Here is a 21,225-nt window from a genome sequence, read left to right as displayed (position 1 = left end):
TTTATTGTAGAGATGAGGTCTCACCAAGTTGCCCAGGCGGGTCTCGAACCCACAGGCTCAGGCAATCCACTCACCTCAGCCTCCCAAAGTGCTGGGATTACAGGCTGAGCCACCAAGCCTGGCTAATAAATTATGTTTTAAATAAGTTCAATGCTGTATACAAACCTGAACAAGAACTTTTGTTGGATGAATCCATGATACCTCATCGTGGAAGATTGTCTTTTTGGGTTTGTAATCCTAATAAAAATACAAAGTATGGAATGCTAGTCAGAGTGGTGTCTGTGGCAAATACTGGATATGTCTGCAACTTTCAGCTGTATTGTGAAAAAGGTGACAATTTAGAAAAGACCATTTCACTTGTGCTTAATGGCAGAAGTTTGCAGCAACCAGCTTCAGATTTTATTTTCACCCGCATTGAATATTAAGAAAATGAAATTTGCCGGTCATGAATATATGAAGACCTGTTGGAAGCATAGACCTTTTTTTTTTTGTTAAACATGATTTATTAAGAGGACAGAAAAGCTCCCATAGTGGGAGGGGACCAGAAGGGGTTACCCAGAGGCACAGACTTTGATGGAACTCTCTAACCATAACCCCTCCTTTTGCTTCTTATTGGAGCCCAAAGGAAAGGTGCTGATGATTAAGTCTTTCTGTGTAGGTACGAGAAGCCTTACAGCATATCCCTGGCAAGTATGAGGACTTCCTTCAGGTCATCTATGAATTTGAGCCAAGTACCCAGAGGCAGACAGCTGTGGATCTCTACAAAAGCCTGCAAATTCTGCTCTAAGACTGGCCTCAGCTTTTTTTTTTGAGTTGGAGTTTCACTCTGTTGCTCAGGCTGGAGTACAGTGGCACTGGCAGTGGCTCAGGTGATCCTTTCGCCTCAGCCTTCCAAGTAGCTAGAAATACAAGTATGCACCACCACGCCCAGCTAATTTTTTGATATAGTGTAGAGACAAGGTCTCGCCATGTTGCCCAGGCTGGTCTTGAGCCTGTGGTCTCAGGCAATCCTCTCACCTTGGCCTCCCAAAGCGCTGGGATTATAGGCATGAGCCATCGTACCTGGCTGGGCTCAACTTTTGAAGGACTTTGCTGCTTTCCTGTTACCTAAGCTCTGGCCTGTGGATTAGTAAATAAATGGGCACAAAGACTACGCTGTGAATCTGGGTCAGAGTGCGACTGGGATGGAGTAAAGTTGGGTAAGACTGTTCCAGTCTTCTAGCTGCTGCCAGACAGATGGCCTCCTTCTAGCCCAAGTCGTAAGAGTCTCTGTCTTCAAGGAATGATCTACCCAACCTTATTCTCCCATTTTCTTTACATGGCAAATGAGGGGATTTTACCTTTAGTTGTCAACGGATACCCTAGGTAAGTCATATGCTTTCTGCTCCTCACTGGTATAAACAGGTGTTCATTTAACAAGTATTTGTTGAGTGCCTATTATATGTCATACAAATTCCTAGGTACTAGGAATATAGCAATTTAGAAAGACTAAAATCTCAGTCTAGACAACATAGCAAGACCTTGTCTCTACAAAAGATAAAAAAAATTCGGCAGGCAAGATGGTGCATGCCTGTGGTCCCAGCTACTAGGGAGACTATCGGAGCCCAGGAGCTGGAGGCTGCCGTGAGCCATGAACGTGCCACTGCACTTCAGCCTGGGTGGCAGAGTGAGACCCAATTAAAAAAATAAATAAAAAGAATAAAATACCTGCCCTCAGGGAACTTACATTCCCAAGGGGAGGCCAGGTGATAATCTAAAAAACATCTATGTGGGCTGGGCGCTGTGGCTCATGCCTGTAATCCTAGCACTTTGGGAGGCGGAGGAGAGAAGATTGCCTGAGTTCACAAGTTTGAGACAAGCCTGGGCAACATGGCAGCTCCTCGTAGGTAGTTTTTCTAGAAACTCGCCCACGGCAGGTTCTGCCATGAATCTTTCTTTTTCCTTCTCTTCTTTCTCTAATAAAGATTGTTTTAAAACTTAAAAAATATATATTGACAGTAAAATATATAGTAATTTTTTTTTTAGTTGGCTTCTTACTCTGTTGCCCAAGCTGGTGTGTAGCAGCAAGCTCACGGCCACCGCAGCCTCGACGTGCTGGACTCAGGTGATCCTTACCCCTCAACCTTCCAAGTAGCTGGAACCACAGGCACATGCTACCACACCTGCCTAATTTTTTGATTTATTGTACAGATGAGGTCTTGCCAAGTTGCGCAGGCTTGTCTTGAACCCCTGGGCTCAGGAATCCTCTTGCTTCCACATTCCAAAATGCTGGGATTACAGGTATGAACCACCGTGCCCAGCCATAGATAATGTTTTATAGTGATCATGCTGTATAGAAAAATAAAACAGGAAAGGGCACTAGATGGTTGTCAGGCAGGTAGGTGAGGGGATGGTATGTGCAGTTCTGTGCACGGTGGTCTGTGATAAAGTGAGATCTGGAATGTTGAAGAATAAGAGTCTAAACCTGGGCTTCTTGTCATGACGAATAAAAATAGGAATATAGGGACTACTGAGTGTATTCTCATAGTCTTATGGCAGCTAAATGACGGGATGGTATGCATAGTGGCTGTCTTCTCTTCTGGTATTATGAGGACCACGTGATTGTATATGTGCAAACTCTCTGTAAACTGTAGAGTACCACGGAGTTTGAGTGTCTGATTTCACTGTCCATAAAAGAGTGAACAACCCGCAACATGCACATCTTTTGGATCTTTTATTCACATCATATTTACTTTGGTTGGATGCCACCAGTTGCCCAACGTGGATGGATGCTAGGGTTTTAAATGAGACTTCACAGTTGGGAACTAACGTTGTAAACTGGGGCTGTACACTAGGTTTTGTCCCCCACGCCCCGGCTCACTGGTTCTTATCCTTAGAATCCTCAAGGCCTGCTCTGGCTGTAAAGTGGCCCCCCCTTTGCCTGCTTTCACTCTGGTAGTTTGAGGAGCAGCAGGCTTTTGAGAAGAGTCGCAAATTCCTTCGGTAGCTGGAGATTTGCTTCGCAGAGAATCCCTCGCACCACCAGAAGATCATCAAGGTCCTCCAGGGCTGCGCAGACTGCCTTCCCCAAGAGATCACTGAGGTAGTCCTTCCTGCCCTGCTTTCTTTGTTGTCTTCTTGGCCTGAGCCCTTCCCTTCTCTCGTCCCCTAACCTATTTCATAGCCTTTTGCCTCTGGAATACCATGGGCTTCCTGGAGGAGATGAAGAAGGCAAGTACTGTTTAGGCTTACCTGAAGCATAAGGCACTGGGATACGGAGGGATTGCCACCGAAACCAGAGTCTGCCTGATCTTCGCAGCTCAGGAATGCCATCTATCTGTGCCCTGCAAGGGACATTCAGGGAAGGAGGTTTTGGGACTGGGGCCTGCCTCCCCGCTCTGCCTGGGTACAGTGTCCTAGCTGGAGGTCAGCAGGGAGAGAGTGGAGAGTGTCATCACTGGGAATCAAACCTGGTGTTAGTACCCCTCTCCCAGGCAGTCAAGAAGAGAGTTTAAGAATTCTGAGCCGCCGGGCTCAGTGACTCAGCCTGTAATCCCACGCCTTTGGGAGGCTGAGGTGAGTGGATTGCCTGAGCCCGCGGGTTCGAGACCCACCTGGGCAGGCGAGACCTCATCTCTACAATAAATCAAAAAATTAACTGGGCATGGTAGCGCATGCCTGTAATTCCGGCTACTCGGAAGGTTGAGGTGGAAGGATCGCCGGAGCCCAGCAGGTTGAGGCTGCGGTGGCCGTGAGCAGCCACTGCACTCCGGTCTGGGCGACAGAGTGAGACTCCAACTCAAAAAAAAAAGACTTCTGAGCTATTGGCTGGGCACGGTGGCTCACCCCTGTAATCCCAGCACTTTGCAGTCTGTACAACTTGACAAAACCACGTGTCTACAATAAATCAAGAAAAATTAGCTGGGCATGGTGGTGCACACCTGTAGTTCCAGGTACTTTGAAGGCTGAGGCAGAAGGATCATCTGAGCCCAGAAAGTGAGCCCACCAAGACTCCGGTGGCCATGAGTTTGCCACTGCACTCCATTCAACCAGGGTGACAGAGACTCTGACTCAAAAAAAAAAAAAATCTGAACTATCAAAGAAGGGCTCTCTATCTCCCAGCTGATGAGGTGAAGATTGTGAAAGTGTGGGAGTGGTTGGAAGGGCAGTCAAGAGAGGCTCCAGAGACTTCATCTTTCCCTTTGTAACTGCTCAGCTCAAGACACAGATGTGGGCCAGGCTTGGTGGTTCAGCCTGTAATCCCAGCTCTTTGAGAAGCCGAGGTGAGTGGATTGCCTGGGCCCACGGGTTCGTGACCCATCTGGACAACTTGGCAAGACCTCGTCTCTACAATAAATAAAAAATTAGCTGGGCGTGGTAGCACGCACCTATAGTTCCAGCTACTTGGAGGGCTGAGGCCGAAGGATCGCCGGAGCCCAGCAGGTCGAGACTGTGGTGGCCGGGAGCAGCCACTGCACTCCAGTCTGGGTGACGGAGTGAGACTCCAACTCAAAAAAAAAATAAAAAAAGACACAGATGTGGCAACTCCTCAAGGGCCACAGCCACCTCCCAGATGAATTCTCCATCTTTTTTTTTTTGAGTGCTGCACATTTGACATGACTCAACTTTCTCTTCTCGTGTTAACATTCCTGAAGCCCTTCGCCTTATCCACAAATCTACTGTAGTCAATCAACGCAGCCTGTCTCAACCTTGGCGTTAGGACTTGATGTCTTTGCATAGTGACTTACATCCCACCCTTTTCAATTTTTATCACAGTAGTTCACACAGTGACCCTATAACTTTTGGTCTTTAGGTGTGTCATGATCCTGTCCATATCCTAGATCCTTCTTTTTCTCCTAAGCAGGACTGCCAGTAGGGAGCACTTTGCCGTACCCTAGAGAAGCAACTCCTTCTTTGAGTTGGAGTCTCACTCCATCACCCAGGCTGGAGTGCAGTGACACATGCATGGCCACTCCAGTGTTGACTTCCTGGGTTCTGGTGATCCTTCCGCCTCAGCCTTCCAAGTAGCTGGAACTACAGACATGCACTACCACACCCAACTAATTTTAGTTATTGTAGCGATGAGGTCTCACTAAGTTGCCTAGGCTGGTCTCAAACCCATGAGCTCTAGTAATCTCTCACTTCCACCTCCCAAAGTGCTGGGGTAACAGGTGTGAGCTACTGTGCCTGGCTATGTAGCCCCTTAAGTTTCCTTATCTTAAAGAAGTACACAGCTCTTCTAACGTTGCTTTGAGGGAGTTATTTCAGGTCAGGCACTGTGACAGGGTGCCTGGGTGACAGAGTGAGACTTTGACTCAAAAAAAAAAAAGGGTAGCTATTTCAAATGGGCACATAGTGCTTAGGAAGCACTCAGGTGTTACTAGGGAACAATGAACCCCTTTCCTCTCATAGGTTTCCCAGAACTCTTGCAGCTCTTCCACACTGCCTGTGAGGCCAGCTCTGAGGACAAGGATGACACAACCAGTACCAGCAATACAGACCAGCTGTCTGACCATGGGGACCTTCTGTCTGAAGAGGAGCTGGATGAGTGAGACTGGGAAAATGTGTGTTTTTTTTTGAGTTGGAGTCTCGCTCTGTTGCCCAGACTGGAGTGCAGTGGCTGCTCCCGGCCACCGCAGCCTCGACCTGCTGGGCTCCGGCGATCCTTCCGTCTCAGCCTTCCAAGTAGCTGGAACTACAGGCGCACGCTACCACGCCCAGCTAATTTTTTGATTTACTGTAGAGATGAGGTCTCACTGCCCAGGCGGGTCTCAAACCTGTGGGCTCAGGCAATCCACTCACCTCAGCTTCCCAAAGGCACAGGATTATAGGCAGAGCCCCGAGCCTGGCTTAAAGTACTTTTTAAAGCATTTGGCGATCCTCTTGCTTGAGCCTCCTGAGTAGCTGGGACTACCCGCATGCACCACTATTCCCACATAGCTTTTTGAATTTTTTTTTTTTTGGTAGAGATGAGGCATTGCTATGTTTTCTAGTCTGGTCTCAAACTCCTGGGCTTGAGCAGTCCTCCCACTGTGGCCTTCCAGAGTGCTGGGTTACAGGCCTGAGCCACTGTACCTGGCTTAAACTCTTTTAATCCAGGAAGGGAGATAGCAAAACCTCCCCATACTTGAGATCTGAGTTTTCTTCCCCTCCTACATACTTCCTCCCTTGTGGGGACCATCCGGAACAGTACCCTACTGGCTAGGCTGGAGGAGAAGAGGTAGGGAAGAAGAAGCCACCCTAGAGGGAGTCAGCAACAGATGGGAGGAGCTGTGGAGGCAGGGAACAGCAGTTACGGAAGAAGTCAAGGAAGGTTTAAGATCTGCAAGAAGGGCAGGCACAAGCCGTTATACTGATCTCGTAACTGGAGGCTGCTGCTATTGTAAATACTGGGCCAAAGCCAAAACTACCATTAATCTTATTCATGTGACAGCATAAATAAGAAACAGAATTAGAATTCTTATGTTCTCAGGCCATCAGCTGAATCAGGATGTTCAGAGTCTTATTTGAAAATTGGAGCATGAGCCAGGTGTAGTGGCTCAAGCCTGTAATTCTAACACTTTGGAAGGCTGAGACGAGAGGATTGCCTGAGCCTGTGGGTTCGAGACCAGCCTAGGCAACATGGTGAGACCTTGTCTCTACAATAAATCAAAAAATTAGCCGGGCGTGGTAGCATGTGCCTGTAGTTCTGGCTACTTGGACGGCTGAGGCAGAAGGATCGCCTGAAACCAGCAGGTCAAGGCTGAAGTGGCTATGAGCGTGCCAGTACAATCTAGCCTGGGCGACTGAGTGAGACTTCAACTAAAAAAATAAAAGTAAAATAAATAAATAAGCTGGGCATGGTATTACGTGCCTGTAGTTCCAGCTACTTGGAAGGCTGAGGCCAAAGGATTGCCTAAGCCCAACAGGTTGAGGCTGTGGTGGCCTTGAGCATGCCACTGTACTCAAGCATGGGCAACAGAGTGAAATTTCAACTCAAAAAAAAAAATTGGAGCGTGGGGTAGGGAGAGAAGAATATCACTGAAATGCCCAGAGACATTAGGGAGAAAAGGACATGAGATGTGATACAAGCGAGCTCTTAAGGACTGACAGCCCTCACCTTGTGTTAAGCTCTGTTTATACTTCTCAGCACCACTGACTGGGCAAAGCATCGTATTCCAGAAGGGTTGCTACATGCAGACAGTGGGGTCTATGGGTAGCGTGTCTAAACTGCAGCAGAGTATCAAGAAGGGACTGGCCTGGAACCTAAGGAAGGAAAGGGGATGATCACTCTGGTGTCATCACCTAAAGACATGGAAGAGACATTACAGACCAGGGTTATGAACAGGGCTGACCAAACCCCACGTACAGCTTCATACACCTTTTCCCCAGAGAAGCTCAGCATAGCAGCGAGATGAACCATGGAAAGTGGAGAGGAACGCAGGCGATAGGAACAGGGACTGTGTCCAGGGTTATAGCCATGTGACACTGCAGGAGAAGGGCAAAGTGCCCTCCAAAGAGGAGCCCGAGAGTCATGCTTGGCCTTCTGGACCTGGAAAGGGTGGATGGAGGCAGAGTGTTAATGGCCATGAGGTCTGGGAGATGAAGCAGGGATGTGTTTATCCCAAGACACACAAAGCAAACCGTGATCTAAGAGGCCACACCAGAGCTGAGTTCAAGCCCAGGAGTCACGAACAGAGCCAATAACAGACAGAGAGAGGTTGCCGGTTAGTGTGAGGAGCGCCAGGACCTGTACCTCAGAATAAGAGTGCTGAGCCTTACACCATAGTGCTGGTAAGGGGAAAGTTGACAGGTAGGTGAGGTCACAGGCCCAGGCTCTTGCCCAAGGATAAGGCAGGTAAGAGAGCCATAAGCAGCCAAACTGACCAAAAGGGGCAGACCAAAAGCTGTGTTTATCAGACGGTAGAGGTTTTCCTGGGGCTCCTAATGAAAAAAACACAGAGGAATGTGCATGAAGCAACTTTTTCATTGGAATTCTCATTTCTCCCTTCCCACTCTGTGACTGCTTTTCACCTACTCACCCCAAGACTGTAGGGCCCAGGCAGCAGGCCCCAGGTTATGATTCCGCGCCCTGAATATTCATCTTGTAGCAACTCTGCTGCTTTAGCGCCTACCCCAGAGAAACCGTCATGCAGGTCACAGAGGATCTGGAAGCCCTGGACAGGTGCATGATGAAAGACAGTCAGGAGGGCCAGGCTCGGTGGCTCAGCCTGTAATCCCAGCACTTTGGGAGGCTGAGGCAAGTGGACTGCCTGAGCCCGTGGGTTCGAGACCTGCTCAGGCAACTTGGCAAGACCTTGTCTTTACAATAAATCAAAAATCACCCGGGCGTGATAGTGCACGCCTGTAGTTCTGGCTTCTTGGAAGACTGAGGCGGAAGGATCACCAGAGCCCAGAAGGGCGAGGCTGCGGTGGCCTAGAGTGTGCCACTGCACTCCAGTCTAGGCAACAGAGTGAGACTCCAACTCAACGAAAAAAAAGAAAGACAGTCAGGAGGAGGACGAGGACAGCGTCTACCCTGGGGTCCAACTTGCCATGCAGCTACCTGCAAGTAGTCACATTCCTCCACATAGAAGTGCAGCCTGTCCTCCAGCTCTTCCAGGTACCTGGGTTCCTTCAGGACACTCTCCCCTTGGCCAAAAGCCTCCAGGCGACCTTCCTCCCTGCCAGGAATAAACATGACCCGAGACTTACAACCCTTGCCCTCAATGCCTCCAACTCTTTTGTTTTTCGTTTGGGGGAAGATGGCTGCAAGAGCCCCATCCAGCACTGGTGGGGAACCGCATCTCTTGCCAAACAAACACAGCCTCTGACCCCCATACCCATCATGGTTGTACTTCTGAATCACACAGATGCTCCGGGGATGGAGATGGACACGGAGGAAGTCCGACCACACTCTGATGCTGCCCTCTGAGGGCGTAAGTGGTTTTGGAGTTGCAGCTGGGGTGAGTGGTGGGGGACCTGAAAAAGGTAGAGGAACTGTCCCTTTCTCCATGTTCCTGCTCTACCGAGGTCCCTATCCACCAATATCTGGAGAAGTCTCACCTTTGCCGTCGGGAATGGATTTAACCCGCCACACACCATCGCTAAGCACTCCCTGGGAGGGGTGAGAAAAATCAACATTTAGCTCCTGGTAAATGTTTAGAGGCAAAGTTGATGTGTCTTTCCCAGGTTTGCTAGCCACACCCTACAGTCACCGTCCTGTTCACATAATCAGTCCTTAGGAAAAGAAGTGCTTTCTTGCAAAACACCATTCTAAGGCATTTAAGGCGATAAAATCCTCTTTTTATCTGCGCCAGTGGAGGCGCTCTGGTTGAGCACTGGGTAACACAGATCCGAGGCAGAGCCCCTCACCTCTGCACTCAAAAGGTCCTGGAGATAAGGGTTCTTTGGACAGGATTCCTCTGTGTGTGTGGTGAGCTTCCCCTGCCTGAAAGAGATTGGAGATTGATCAAAGAAACTGCAGTATGACGCATCCTGCAGCTTTCTGCACACACACGTTGTTCCCCACCCTTCTCCATACATCAAACAAATGCTCACCATGCTATTGCAGCATCCAGCTGTTTGTCTCTGTACAGTCCACCTTCCTCTTTTAGGGAGTTCAGACTACCTGTACAGAAGCAACAGGCAGTGTTCGTCAAGGTCTAGAGACCCTCCCTCTCCCTTCAGCTAATCTTCCTCTGATCACCTGACACCCCGCTGTCACCGTCCCTCCAGCACTTGGCTCTTCCAAGCTTTCTTGGATATACCTTAGTTGGGGGGAAACCCTGGTCTGGGATAACCTAATTCCATCCTTCCGATGCCAGCTCAGTCATTAGCTTGCGGTGTCTGGGGCAGAAATCACGTCCAGCGGCCCCACAGGAGGGCTGCAAGTCAACATCTCACTGTCTCAGGGGCTTGTGGCCTATTCCAGAGATGGCTCCTGCGCAGAATAACGTTTTGCCTTCCTGCGCCTCTCGGGGGCTGGCAACACTGTGGCCGGTAGGGTGGGAGACTCCGCACGCCAAAGGGAAACGCTGAGCACCGGCTGACCCCGCCACGCCTCACCCTTCAGATCCACGAGGATGAGTCGTGGCGTGTAGGTCTCCTGGCCGTGCAGCGTCCGGCCCGTCCGGTAGAGGACGTCGGGGCACAGCTCTCCCGGTGGCTCCTCGGCGTCGGCCGCTCGGCCCAGCGCAGCATCCTGGGGAGGCAGAGGAAGGGCTGGGCTGGGGGCGGCGAGTGGGCAGGCCGGAAGGCAGGACTGGATTCCGAAAGGTCCCGCTGGGCAGCTGCCGGTAGACCTCACCTGCTGGTTCCACCAGTGAGCGCCCACGAAACCCGCAAAATGGCCCAGCTGCAGAGTGAGCACCTCCCGAGCCCCGCCCGCCATACCGCGCCGCCGCACGGGCCGCCCCGCCCCCGCCCGTCCGCTCGCCCGCTCGCTGCTCCAAGCCCATTGGCCGTGCCTGCTTGTAGGCGGGGCGCCGTCCTCTGCGCCCTATTGGTCCGCAAGCACATCCTTTCTCTCGGAGAGACGATTCGTTGCCCTAGAGACACCGCCCATCATTTCCGCTCGTCTCGGCGGCGGGGGCCGGTCGCGCCGCCGCGCGGTGGCGGTCGAGGGCCAGGGCCCGCAGGCCGCGCCGGAAGTTGCAGGCGTCGGAGGAACACGCCCGGTGGGGCGCTCTTGGAGCTGTTTCCTCTACGACTCCCGTGCGGCCCTGCCTGCTGCTCCTGTTTCGGGTTTTGTCCCTTCTCACGCAGACATCTCTAATGGCTGATGGCTCCTGAGACAAAAGTAGAACGTTGCCAGAGAAGCGGAAGGTCCCCTAAAGGCGCCCCGTGCTCCCCCTCTTCCCTCCAAGTCCCCGTTCCCGACTTCCCACTGTGTGCACTGGCCTACGTAGCTGTCGTTTATCTGCACAGTATTATCTCATCCGTCACGTTATGCAAAAGAATCCGAGTACGTATTCTTCTGCCTCTGGCTTTGGCTCAGTGTGGTTTGTGAAATCCATCCCTATTCTTACAATATACCTGCAGTTCATTTTCATTGCTGCAGAAGAGCCCGTTGTATGAATATACCACAAGTGATCAACTGCCAATAAAGGATTTATTCTGCTAATAGACTTGGGATTGTTTCCAATTTTTGGCCTTAAGTGCCGCTACAATTTACAATCTTGTGCCTATGAACACTTTTCTCTGGGGTATATTCCTACGAGTGTTAATTTGCTGGGGGGAGGTGCATCATAAGATTGGGTATGTTCAAACTTGGTCAATAACATCAGGTTATTTTCTAAAATTGTTTATAAATTTACAATGCCACCAGTAGTGGCAGCAGTAGGAAAGTATTAAGTTGATGTTCCATAACCTTGGCAACATTTTAAAGATTTGATTATTACGATGGCTTTAATTTTCCTGATTACTGATGAGGTTGAGAGCACCTTTTCATATCAGCCATTGGGATATCTTTTTTTGGTTTTTTTTTTTTGAGTTGGAGTCTCACTCTTTCTCAGGCTGACATGGCCATCACAGCCTCAACCTGCTGGACTCAAAGACTATCCTTCGGCTTCAGCGTTCCAAGTAGCTGGAATTACAGGCATGCACCACCATGCCCATCTAATTTTTTGATTTATTGTAGTGAAGAGGTCTCCCCCAAGTTGCCCAGGCTGGTCTCGAACCCGTGGGCTCAGACAATCCTCCTACCTCAGCTTCCCAACGTGCTGGGATTATAGGTGTGAGCCACTGCACCCGGCTGGAAATTTCCATAGAATTGAATCTCTGCAGACCCCTAACAAGCAAAATACCAGAGAAATGCAGATTGGCAGTCTGAAGGCTCTTTCCATATTATAAATCTAACACAACACTTTAAAAGGTATTTCATTTTATTTTGTGGGAAAAGATCCACAATCATCTTAAATGGGAAAACCACATCCAATAAACTAACGTTAGTTTCAGGAACAAGGGCCTATGTTATTGCCGCGTGCTCACAGTGGAACAATGAGGGCCTGGAGCCAGCTGCAGTCCCGAGCAGTCCCCTAAGTAGAGGCGCCTGGTTGCTCCTCCTGGGGACTGTGGGCCTTCCCCACCTGCTTGGGTCCAGCTTGAAGGAGATGTTCATTGTCTCCCAGGCATGTCGTGACCCAGGCTCACAGGTAGGCACAGATCCGCTCCAACTGCCAGGGGTTCGCGTTGCTCAAGAACAGAAGCTCCTTTTTCCCTTCTTCGGTATGAGCTAGAATGGCGTCAAACACAGATAAGTGTCAGTTTCTTCCTGCTGGGCTGTGTCCCGGAAAGTTCTGGGAGTCAGAGGCCACCATATCCAGATTAGGTTCTGATGTAATTAGTCTTCCCCAAGAGAACTCGCTTCTAATCCTTTATCCCAATAAGCTATTCTTTTGTCCTCTTTTGTTTCCTTTATACTTCTCCAATCCAGCATCTATCTGTTCCCCACATTCCAAGTGCATCTTCTGGACTTCAAGACTTGTCACATGTCCCTGTTAAACCCAGAATTCAAATCTGAGAGAGACCACAAAGAGCCAGCTCCGATGCAAACACACAAGGGTCTTTATTCAGGCTCGAGTCTGGGCTCACGTATGAAGCTGGTAGTGGCTTCAGGGACAAGAGCCTAGATCCAGTATGGCAAGCAGTTTTTATGCACAATTACAGAGGGAGGGGAAAGAACTTTAAACTTGTTTTTACATGATTGGGTAATTTCTCCTAATGGGTACAGGGGCACTTGGGATTGGTCTGGTCTGCTCAGCTACCTGTGATTGATGGGGAACTGCTAAATGGGCAGGGTGGAATGTCAGATAAGCTAGGTTTAGCAAGCAGGCAGGAGGTTAAACACAGAACCTACGGCGGGGGGGGGTGGCTGGTGCCACCAGTCTACTGTTATCTAAGCAAAGGAATATCTGGGAGGGGCTTATTGCTCAACATTCACACACTGCTAGCAGCAGTTGCGGAAGCAATCAGTTATTTTATGAGGCAAACAAAAATTAAACTTAACAAAGTTCTAAGTACAAACACTATAAACAAATACAGTGAACGTGGGGTAGGAATTTATATAGTAATAGTTCTCTTAAGAGTTTTTTGAATCTCTTGGGTCTCTCATCCCAACTCCCCTAGGGATCTTTCTGTTGTGCCTCCCACCTTGTCAAGCTGCAGCTACTTTCATATTCGTCCATCCGCTCCTGCAGTGACCATTCGCGTTCCTGCTACTTTTCTCTCATCTAGGCTAGAGTGGCCGCTACTCTTCTCCGTCTCCCTCACACCCACAGGTGAGGTCAGGGAACAGCTGAGATGTTTTCAGTCAAGGTGGATGAAATATGGTGTGTAAGACTTAATTTTTGTACATATACTAGAACAGGTATGGTAAAGACTCGGTTTGGTGCTGGGGTAGCTTCTCACACAGGAGAAATTATTCTATGAGTGTCCCAGCTACTTAGGAGGTACAAGCGGAGGTGGAAGAGTTACCTGAGGGGGGTGGGGTAGAGAGTCCAGCCTCTTTTTTTTTTTGAGTCGGAGTGTAACTCAGTTGCCCTGGCTAGAGTGCAGTGGCACGCTCACAGCTACTGTAGCCCCGGCCTTCCAAGTAGCTGGAACTACAGGCATGCGCTACCACGCCTGGCTAATTTTTGATTTATTGTAGAGATGAGGTCTCACCAAGTTACCCAGGCAGGTCTCGAACCCGCGGGCTCAGGCAATTCACTCACCTCAGCCTCCCAAAGTGCGGAATTAAAGGCTGAGCCACCGAGCCCAGCTCAGGCAATCCTTTTACCTCAGCCTTCCAAGTAGCTGGAACTACAGGCATGTGCCACTATGCTCGGCTAATTTTTCTTGATTTATTGTAGAGATGAGGTCTCACCAAGTTGCCAAGCCTGGTCTCGAACTTCTGGGCTCAGGCAATCCTCTCGCCTCAGCCTCCGAAAGTGCTAGGATTACAGACTTGAGCCACCGTGCCCAGCCAGACACATCATCACTTCTAACATCACTTCTTTTCAGAAGGAAACATCAGACAACTCCCAAAAGTAATCAACAAAATAACTGGTACGTACTTTTCAGGCCAGGGTCAGTGGCTCATGCCTATAATCTCCGCACTTTGGGAGGTAGAGGCAAGTGGACTGCCTGAACCCAGGGTTTCGACACCAGCCCGGGCAAGTTGGCAAGACATCATCTCTACAATAAATAAACAAATTAGTTGGACATGGTGGCACGTGCTTGTAGTTCCAGCTACTTGGAAGGCTGAGGTGGAAGGATCCTGTGAGCCCAACAGGTCAAGGCTGTGGCAGCTGTGCATTCCAGCTGGGCAAAAAGTTGAGACTCTGACCCCCCCCACCAAAAAAAGACAAATACCCTTTATGACAAACTTCAAAAACAAAGAATATCTAGAAATAACTCTAATGAGTAAACTCCACATCACTACAACCTAAAACATCCTGTTGTGTAATGTCCTGACACCATCCCCCATCTCCCCAAAGGAAGCCTCTGCCCTGACCCCTAACATCATAGGTTATTTTTGTGTTTTGTATAAATAGGGTCATGCAGCATGTACTATATTGTATTTTGAGTCTTTTCCATTGATGAGATTCACCATTGCATGCTGTACAAAAATAGGTACTGGTTCAGTGTGTGATGGCTCATGCCTGTAATCCTAGGACTTTGGGAGGCAGAGGCCAGAGGATTTCCTGTGCCCAGGTGTTTGAAACCAGCCTGGGCAACTTGATTGTGACCTCATCTCCACAATAAATCAAAAAATTAGCTGGGTGTGGTGGCATGTGCCTGTAGTTCTAGTTACTCGGAAGGCTGAGGCAGAAAGATTGCCTGAGCCCAGCAGGTCGAGGTTTGGTGGCCATGAGTGTGCCACTGCCCTCCAGCCTGGGCTACAGAGTGAGACTCCAACTCAAAAAAAAAAAAAAAAAAAAAAGCTGAAACAGACAGGAAATGCCATTTAATCATCTGCAGATTGTGTATGCCATAAAGTGTGACAGCAGTGTGGTCTAGCGCAGTTAAATGGCAACTAAATTGGTTATTCTACATTTGGCTCTGACAATAAGCTGCTGTATGATCTTAAAATTATCATGACATATTTTTGGTTCTCAAACTTTTTTCCAAAGCTGGTAAGGAAACACAAAAAACTTTAAATGACTGCAAGCAGAATACAATTAGGCCAATATTTATTTATTTATATATTTTGAGTTGGAGTCTCACTCCATCTCCCAGGCTGGAGTGCAGTAGCATTCATGGCCACCTCAGCATTGACCTGCTGGCCTCAGGTAATTCTTCTGCCTCAGCATTTCAAGTAGCCGGAATTACAGGTGCATGGTACTATGCCCAGTTAATTTTTTGATTTATTGTAAAGATAAGGTCTTGCCAAGTTGCCTAGGCTGGTCTTTTTTTTCCCCATAGGCTAAAAGGAAGGGTTTCTGTATTTTATAATAAAGTACTCTGTCATGTTTTTCAAAATTATATGCACTTAAAAGAGGTAATATACAAAAAAGAAATCAGGGCACAGTGGCTCATGCCTATAATCCCAGCATTTTGGGAGAAAAAGGCAAGAGGATCACCTGAGCCCAGGGGTTCAAGACCAGCCTGGGCAGGTTGCTGAGACCTCATCTGTACAATAAATAAAATTTAAAAAAATTAGCTGGGCATGGGTGCAAACCTGTAGTTCCAGCTACTTGGAAGGCTGAGGCAGAAGGATCGCCTGAGCCTAGCAAGTCAAAGATGCAGTGGCCATGAGTGTGCCACTGCCATCCAGCCTGGGCAACAGAGTGAGACTCTGACTCAAAAAAAAAAAAAAATCAGTTTGCACAGAACACAGCTGTCAAAAGTCACTGTGGCTAAAGCAAGGCTGGTCCAGTCTTGTGGGTAAACCTCTCTGTTAGCGTAATAAGAAGTCACTGGTGAGAAGGAGAGTCACAGAGGGCAGCCTAGTCTCGCCCTTTTGAAGGAGGGTCCTGGGTTCATGCCACAGGTATACCTCACTTGTAAAAAGCGCAACATGGGTAACATGCTCACTGAGCACCCAGGATTGACTGGCATTTTACACCCCTTTCCCTTTTAATCACTTCGGTGGGAAGATCTTGTCAACATCTCCAATTCACTGTCCATGAAATTGAGTTTCAAAAAGGTTCAGGAACTTGGCCCATGCCACACATTCACCAAATCAGAGCAAGGATTGAGCCTGGGACAGGTCCCATTCACCAGACCATGGAGGGTCCAGGAGTTCTCACATGCGGGTACACGTGTACACACATGTACACATGTACACACACACACACACACACCTGCCCACAGGATATACCCACTCAGATGTACATGCACAAACAGAGCCACTCTTCCTGGGGAGTTCAGCAAGTGTGTGACTGGAGCTGTATTGCTTCCTGAATAGGCTCTGCTGCATTTGCATAGCGATGCTAAGTTCATCCTCCCACAAACCAGCAGAAATGGGCTGGAGATTACAGCTCTCCTCTCACCACCGAGGCTGGCCTTGAACCTGTGGGCTCAGGCAATCCTCTCACCTCGGCCTCTCAAAGTGCTGGGATTATAGGCTTGAGCCACCGTGCCCGGCAAGGCCAACAGTTAAAGAAAATGGGTTTGAATAAGCTTACTCCAGTCAAGTGGAAAGATTAGAAACCAAATATATAGATTTAATTCAGACCTTATTCCTAACTTGGTACAGTTATGGGAATTAAATAAAAGAACTTTCTGGGTTGGGCTCAGTGGCTCAGACTATAATCCCAGTACTTTGGGAGGCCGAAGCAAGTGGATTGCCTGAGCCTGCGGGTTTGAGAATAACCCTGGCAACTTGGAGACACCTCGTCTCTAAAGAATCAACAAAAAGCCGGGCTCGGTGGCTCAGCCTGTAATCCCAGTGCTTTGGGAGGCTGAGGTGAGTGGATTGCCTGAGCCCGCGGATTTGAGACTCGCCTGGGCCACTTGGCGAGACCTCATCTCTACAATAAATCAAAAATTAGCTGAGTGTGGTAGCGCGTGCCTGTAATTCCAGTTACCTGGAAGGCTGAGGCGGAAGGATCGCTGAAGCCCAGCAGGTTGAGGCTGTGGTGGCTGGGAACGTGCCACTGCACTCCAGTCTGGGTGACAGAGTGAGACTCCAACTCAAAAAAAAAAAAAAAAGAACTACTATGCTTCTGAAGATTTAACAGCAGTCACCAAGAAAGAAGACACCAAATGCCCCAACCACACCCTTCCTTGATGCTTCTGATCTCTGCTTAGACCACACAGCTTCAATGTGAAAAAAGCACCAAAAGACAAAAAATTAAGAAAGAAAACACGGCTGGGCGTGGTGGCTCACACCTACAATCCCAGCACTTTGGGAGGCCCAGGTGACAGGACTGCCTGAGCCCACATCTCTACAATAAATCAAAAAATTAGCCAGGCATGGTGGTGTGTGCCTATAGTTCCAGCTACTTGGAAGGCTGAGGTGGATCACCCCAGCTCAGCAGATCGAGGTTGCGGTGGCTGTGAGCAGTGACACTGCACTCCAGCCTGAGTGACACAGTGAGATTCCACACACACACACACACACACACACACACACACACAGAGATTAGTAGGAGTCAACAGAGTGCGGTGGCTTACTCCTATAATCCCAGCACTTTGGGAGGCCCAGGTGAGAGGACTACCTGGGCCGATGGGTTGGGGACTAGCCTGGGCAACTTGGTGAGTCCTCATCTCTACAATAAAAAAAAAAAAAAAAACACCGAGGGATTTTGGCTAAAAAGTTCCAGAATGAGGCTTTTGCATCTTTATTTTAAATAAGCTTCTAGCTGACCCAGAGTTGAAAATCCTTGGTCTAGAGATCATATCCAAGAAGCACTGAAGTAAAGGACCATTTTTTACCAATACATTTATAGTTCGGGGAAAAAAATTTTTTGACAGAATCTCACTGTTGTCCAGTGTAGAATGCAATGGTGTGATTACAGCTCACTGTAGCCTCGAGCTCCTGGACTCAAGCAATCCTTCTGCCTCAGGCTCCTGAGTAGTTATGACTATGTGGAAACATGCCACCACATCTGTCTAATTTTTTGTTGTTGTTCTTAGAGACAGGGTCTTGCCATGCTGCTTAGGCTGGTGTCAAACTCCTGGTCTCAAGTGATCCTCCCACCTCAGCCTCCCAAAGTGCCATGATTACAGGCCCCAAAAATATCTTATCTGGAGAAAATAATGTAATTGGAAATATGTTTGTGAGAGATGTGAGGCTGTACCTTGAAAAGTACAATCTGGAGTTTGCTACCAGTTTGAGAACCAAACCTTACTACTCACAAAATTAAAACAGCTTACTACTACCTTTTAATTTCACACAAATAAGAGTTTCAAGGTGTGAACTCACTGTGTGTAAAATGTACAAGGTAAATGCAAAATGGTATAGTTATTCCAAAATACATTATCAATTCTCCATAGTCACCAGTATCAGGGCACAAAGAAGTCAGAATTGATATAAAGATTATCCAACACCAAACTTCTAGAAGTCTAGTGACCTGGCTGAGGAACCATTCATTCACAGTTTTGAAATTCTTCACCCAAGTTGAAGCCTCTAAAGGTTAATCAAAGCACTGTTTGTTGTAGGTGGACTGCAGAAGATCCTGGCAATTTTTTACCCAAAGATGAGCTAATAAAAAGGCACAAGAGACTGGGCACGGTGGCTCATGCCTATAATCCCGGCACTTCGGGAGGCCAAGGTGAGAGGATTGCCTGAGCCCACAGGTTTGAGTTCAGCCTAGGCAACTTGTTAAGAGCTCATCTCTACAATAAATCAAAAAACTACCTGGATGTGGTAGTGCAAACCTGTAGTTCCAGCTACTTAGAAGGCGGAGGCAGAAGGATCACCTGAGCCCAGCAGGTCGAGGCTGCAGTGGCTGTGAGTGTGCCACTGGACTCCAGCCTGGGTCACAGAGTGAGACTCCAATTAAAAAAAAAAAAAGGCACTTGGTTTCTCTTTCTCTCTCTCTTACTCTCTCCTTCTCTCTGTCTCTTTCTTTTTTCCTGTTACAGATCCCCTCTGTAACAGCTGCTTTAATAAATCTCTTGGTCCTGGCCGGGTGTGGAGTCATTACTGGCACCGAACTTCTTTCATTGGTGCGTGACTCCGATCGGGTGCTCCCTAGCCTTTGTGCGGGTGTATTCCCATAGGCGGGATCCCCGACCCGGCGCCAGTGGTCACTCCAGCCCTCCCAGACCTTCACCACCGTTTTGAACGCATGAACTGCATCCACCAGCGACCACTGGATAGGTTGTTAACTAAATCTGATAAAGAGTGTACCATGGAGAGCTCAAGGCTGGTTCGCCGCCATAGAGGAAATGATGGTACTGATGAAACACCTTCTCCAGAGAGCTCTGCCAGAGATGACATCAGTAATTCCGATGAATTGACGTCTGACACAAGTGGATCCGATAATGAAAGCCCTCAGCCAGCAGCAGTGCCAGAAGAAAATTCTGATGATGTCATCAGTGATATCCTGCTGCTAACTGAAGAGAATGGAGAAAGCTCCAAGGGAGCCACCGGTACCAACACTGACCCACCTGGCCCTGTAAAAATATGCTGGGATGAAGACCCAAGCACTGAACCACATGGCCCTACAAAAATATCCCGTTGTGAAGACACAAAAATAATCGCTGTCCCGTATGGTTCTAAAAGTGTGTACTGGAGGGAAGTTGGAGAAATAAACATTATCCCACCTCGCCCTGGTCGTGTACACTGGAGTGAAAGCGCAGAAGTATCCCCACAGGCAACTACGGACAATGAAAGCTCTGATGGAGCCAAAAGTACCATGGGCAAGAGTAAAAAGGCAAATTTAATCGTGTCATCCTTGTCATACCAGATAGTTGGACTTCTGATGACTTTAGCGAGCATGATGATTATGACGGCAGACATTGCTGTTAGAGATCCTATGTCTACAGGATGGCAAGCCATTACATTGGCATTTGACATGTTCTTTGTCGTAGATATTTTTCTACGAGTACTTGCAGAAGGGGCACAGCTCTACTTTTCCGTGACCCTCAATATCGTAGATGCTGCAATTATCGGGTTGTCTCTGCCGATTAATGTCTTGTACATATGGCACGACCCAGAGTTTCGTAACGATGCCCCAAGGCTTTTCAGATCATTTCAAATCTTTCACTTCACTGTCATGTTAAGAGTTGTTCGATTGGCTCACCAGATACGCTACTTTCGAAGACTGGTGTCAAAAAGATGTTGGAAGGATGGATTTCACCTGGGGCTCAGATACATCTCAGATCAGATTATTATGATAACATTTCCCCATGGTGAAAATCAGTCTTCCTGCAGGAATTCTACTGTGGATGTCATGCGGTTCCTGGAGGCAAGACATGCAGACCACTATTGTATCTGCAATCTCTGTAGTGCAAGGGAATACTATCCTGTGTACATTCAGGAAAGGGTCTTTAGACTTGAGACTGATGAACACAATGTCCCCATTCTGGACCATATGATGGCGTTCTTCACCCGTGTAAGAAACCGGACAGCTCAAGATAGCAACAATGTGGTAGTGATTTACTGCAAAGGAGGCAAAGGACGAACTGGAATAGCGATTTGTATCTGCCTTATTGCTAGTGGAATGGTCTCACCTGCAAAGGAGAGCCTTGCTTACTTTGCAAAACATCGGACAGATGAATCCAAAGGCACTGAGTATCAGGGTGTAGAATCTCCTTCTCAGAGGAGATATGTGCAGTACCTCGGATGGATGATAGGTCAAAACAACGTAGAAGCAGCACGACTTGTAATCAAAAAAAAAATCACTCATTCCATATGTGGTGTTGGAGCAGGTGATGGATAAGATTTAATAATGCAAGTAACAATGAAAAAAACGACTGTGTTTTCCTGCTCCGTTGGAAAGAACTGTAAGCTCATCCATGACACTGAGGAAAACAAATAAATAATTAAGGTATACAACTGCCCACCGCTATATGCTGATGTGAAAGTGAAGTTTTTCTCTCTGATGCTTCCTAATTATTATGATGAATGTGCATTTCATTTCTGGTTCCACACAAGTTTTATAAAGGGAAAGAGGCTCTATCTATCACAAGAGCTACTGGATAACCCCCATATGGAAAAGACATGGAATATTTACAATTCTGAATTTACTGTGGATGTTCGCTTTGATGTAGCATAACTTGAAGCCATGCATCAGCTGCAGTAGACCTTGTTTAAAAAGCCTGTTCTACCTATCTCTGCTACCTCTATCTTCCAAGTTCACATGATTTTGTTATATGCATATTTAAAAA

The 21,225-nt window shown here is 48.1% G+C and overlaps 3 protein-coding genes across 5 annotated transcripts in view; 1 reads left to right on the top strand and 2 right to left on the bottom strand.

The window, feature by feature from the left end:
- Window positions 1–2,698: 2,698 nt before the first annotated feature.
- On the bottom strand, window positions 2,699–10,413 carry LOC103275842 (protein misato homolog 1-like). Of its 3 annotated transcripts, none has more exons than XM_021706573.1 (10): window positions 10,268–10,413; window positions 10,027–10,162; window positions 9,520–9,589; window positions 9,334–9,409; window positions 9,025–9,076; window positions 8,525–8,940; window positions 8,001–8,135; window positions 7,328–7,902; window positions 7,079–7,224; window positions 2,699–3,323 (listed from the first exon to the last, which is right to left on the bottom strand). In XM_021706573.1, exons 1-8 carry the CDS (start codon window positions 10,349–10,351, stop codon window positions 7,687–7,689), a joined length of 1,185 nt encoding a protein of 394 aa, XP_021562248.1. In that variant the 5' UTR covers window positions 10,352–10,413; the 3' UTR covers window positions 2,699–3,323; window positions 7,079–7,224; window positions 7,328–7,686. The 3 variants fall into 3 exon arrangements, with proteins under 3 accessions (XP_021562248.1, XP_021562247.1, XP_021562246.1); XM_021706572.1 differs by having other exon boundaries at window positions 7,079–7,263; window positions 7,340–7,902; XM_021706571.1 differs by having other exon boundaries at window positions 7,079–7,902.
- A 1,412-nt stretch (window positions 10,414–11,825) lies between these two features.
- Window positions 11,826–21,225, bottom strand: part of LOC103275841 (28S ribosomal protein S29, mitochondrial-like) — an 18,456-nt gene continuing 9,056 nt past the window's right edge. Inside the window, exon 4 of the mRNA XM_021706565.1 lies at window positions 11,826–12,193. Coding sequence (XP_021562240.1) covers window positions 12,108–12,193 — 86 coding nt within the window. The 3' untranslated portion in view covers window positions 11,826–12,107. The remainder of the gene's footprint in view (window positions 12,194–21,225) is intronic.
- LOC103275847 (phosphatidylinositol 3,4,5-trisphosphate 3-phosphatase TPTE2) lies at window positions 19,819–21,113 on the top strand. Its single transcript, XM_021706562.1, is given in 1 exon segment — window positions 19,819–21,113. A coding segment is annotated over 1 exon segment (1,281 nt). The 5' UTR covers window positions 19,819–19,832.

The sequence above is a fragment of the Carlito syrichta genome, unplaced genomic scaffold (assembly GCF_000164805.1).
Source record: "Carlito syrichta isolate Samal-C Ts95f unplaced genomic scaffold, Tarsius_syrichta-2.0.1 Scaffold315800, whole genome shotgun sequence".
Classification (NCBI taxonomy): domain Eukaryota; kingdom Metazoa; phylum Chordata; class Mammalia; order Primates; family Tarsiidae; genus Carlito; species Carlito syrichta.
Note: the sequence above shows the minus strand (reverse complement) of the source record. Positions and strands in the feature narration are given on the sequence as shown.

Bases quoted from the DNA above. Each gene is read 5' to 3' on its own strand.
- LOC103275842 (XM_021706571.1), bottom strand. From the start codon at position 10,351: ATGGCGGGCGGGGCTCGGGAGGTGCTCACTCTGCAGCTGGGCCATTTT. The intron at 10,163-10,267 runs GTGAGGTCTACC...CTGCCTCCCCAG, and splicing joins CTCACTGGTGGAACCAGCAG to GATGCTGCGCTGGGCCGAGC. The intron at 9,410-9,519 runs GTGAGCATTTGT...AATCTCTTTCAG, and splicing joins CTGGATGCTGCAATAGCATG to GCAGGGGAAGCTCACCACAC.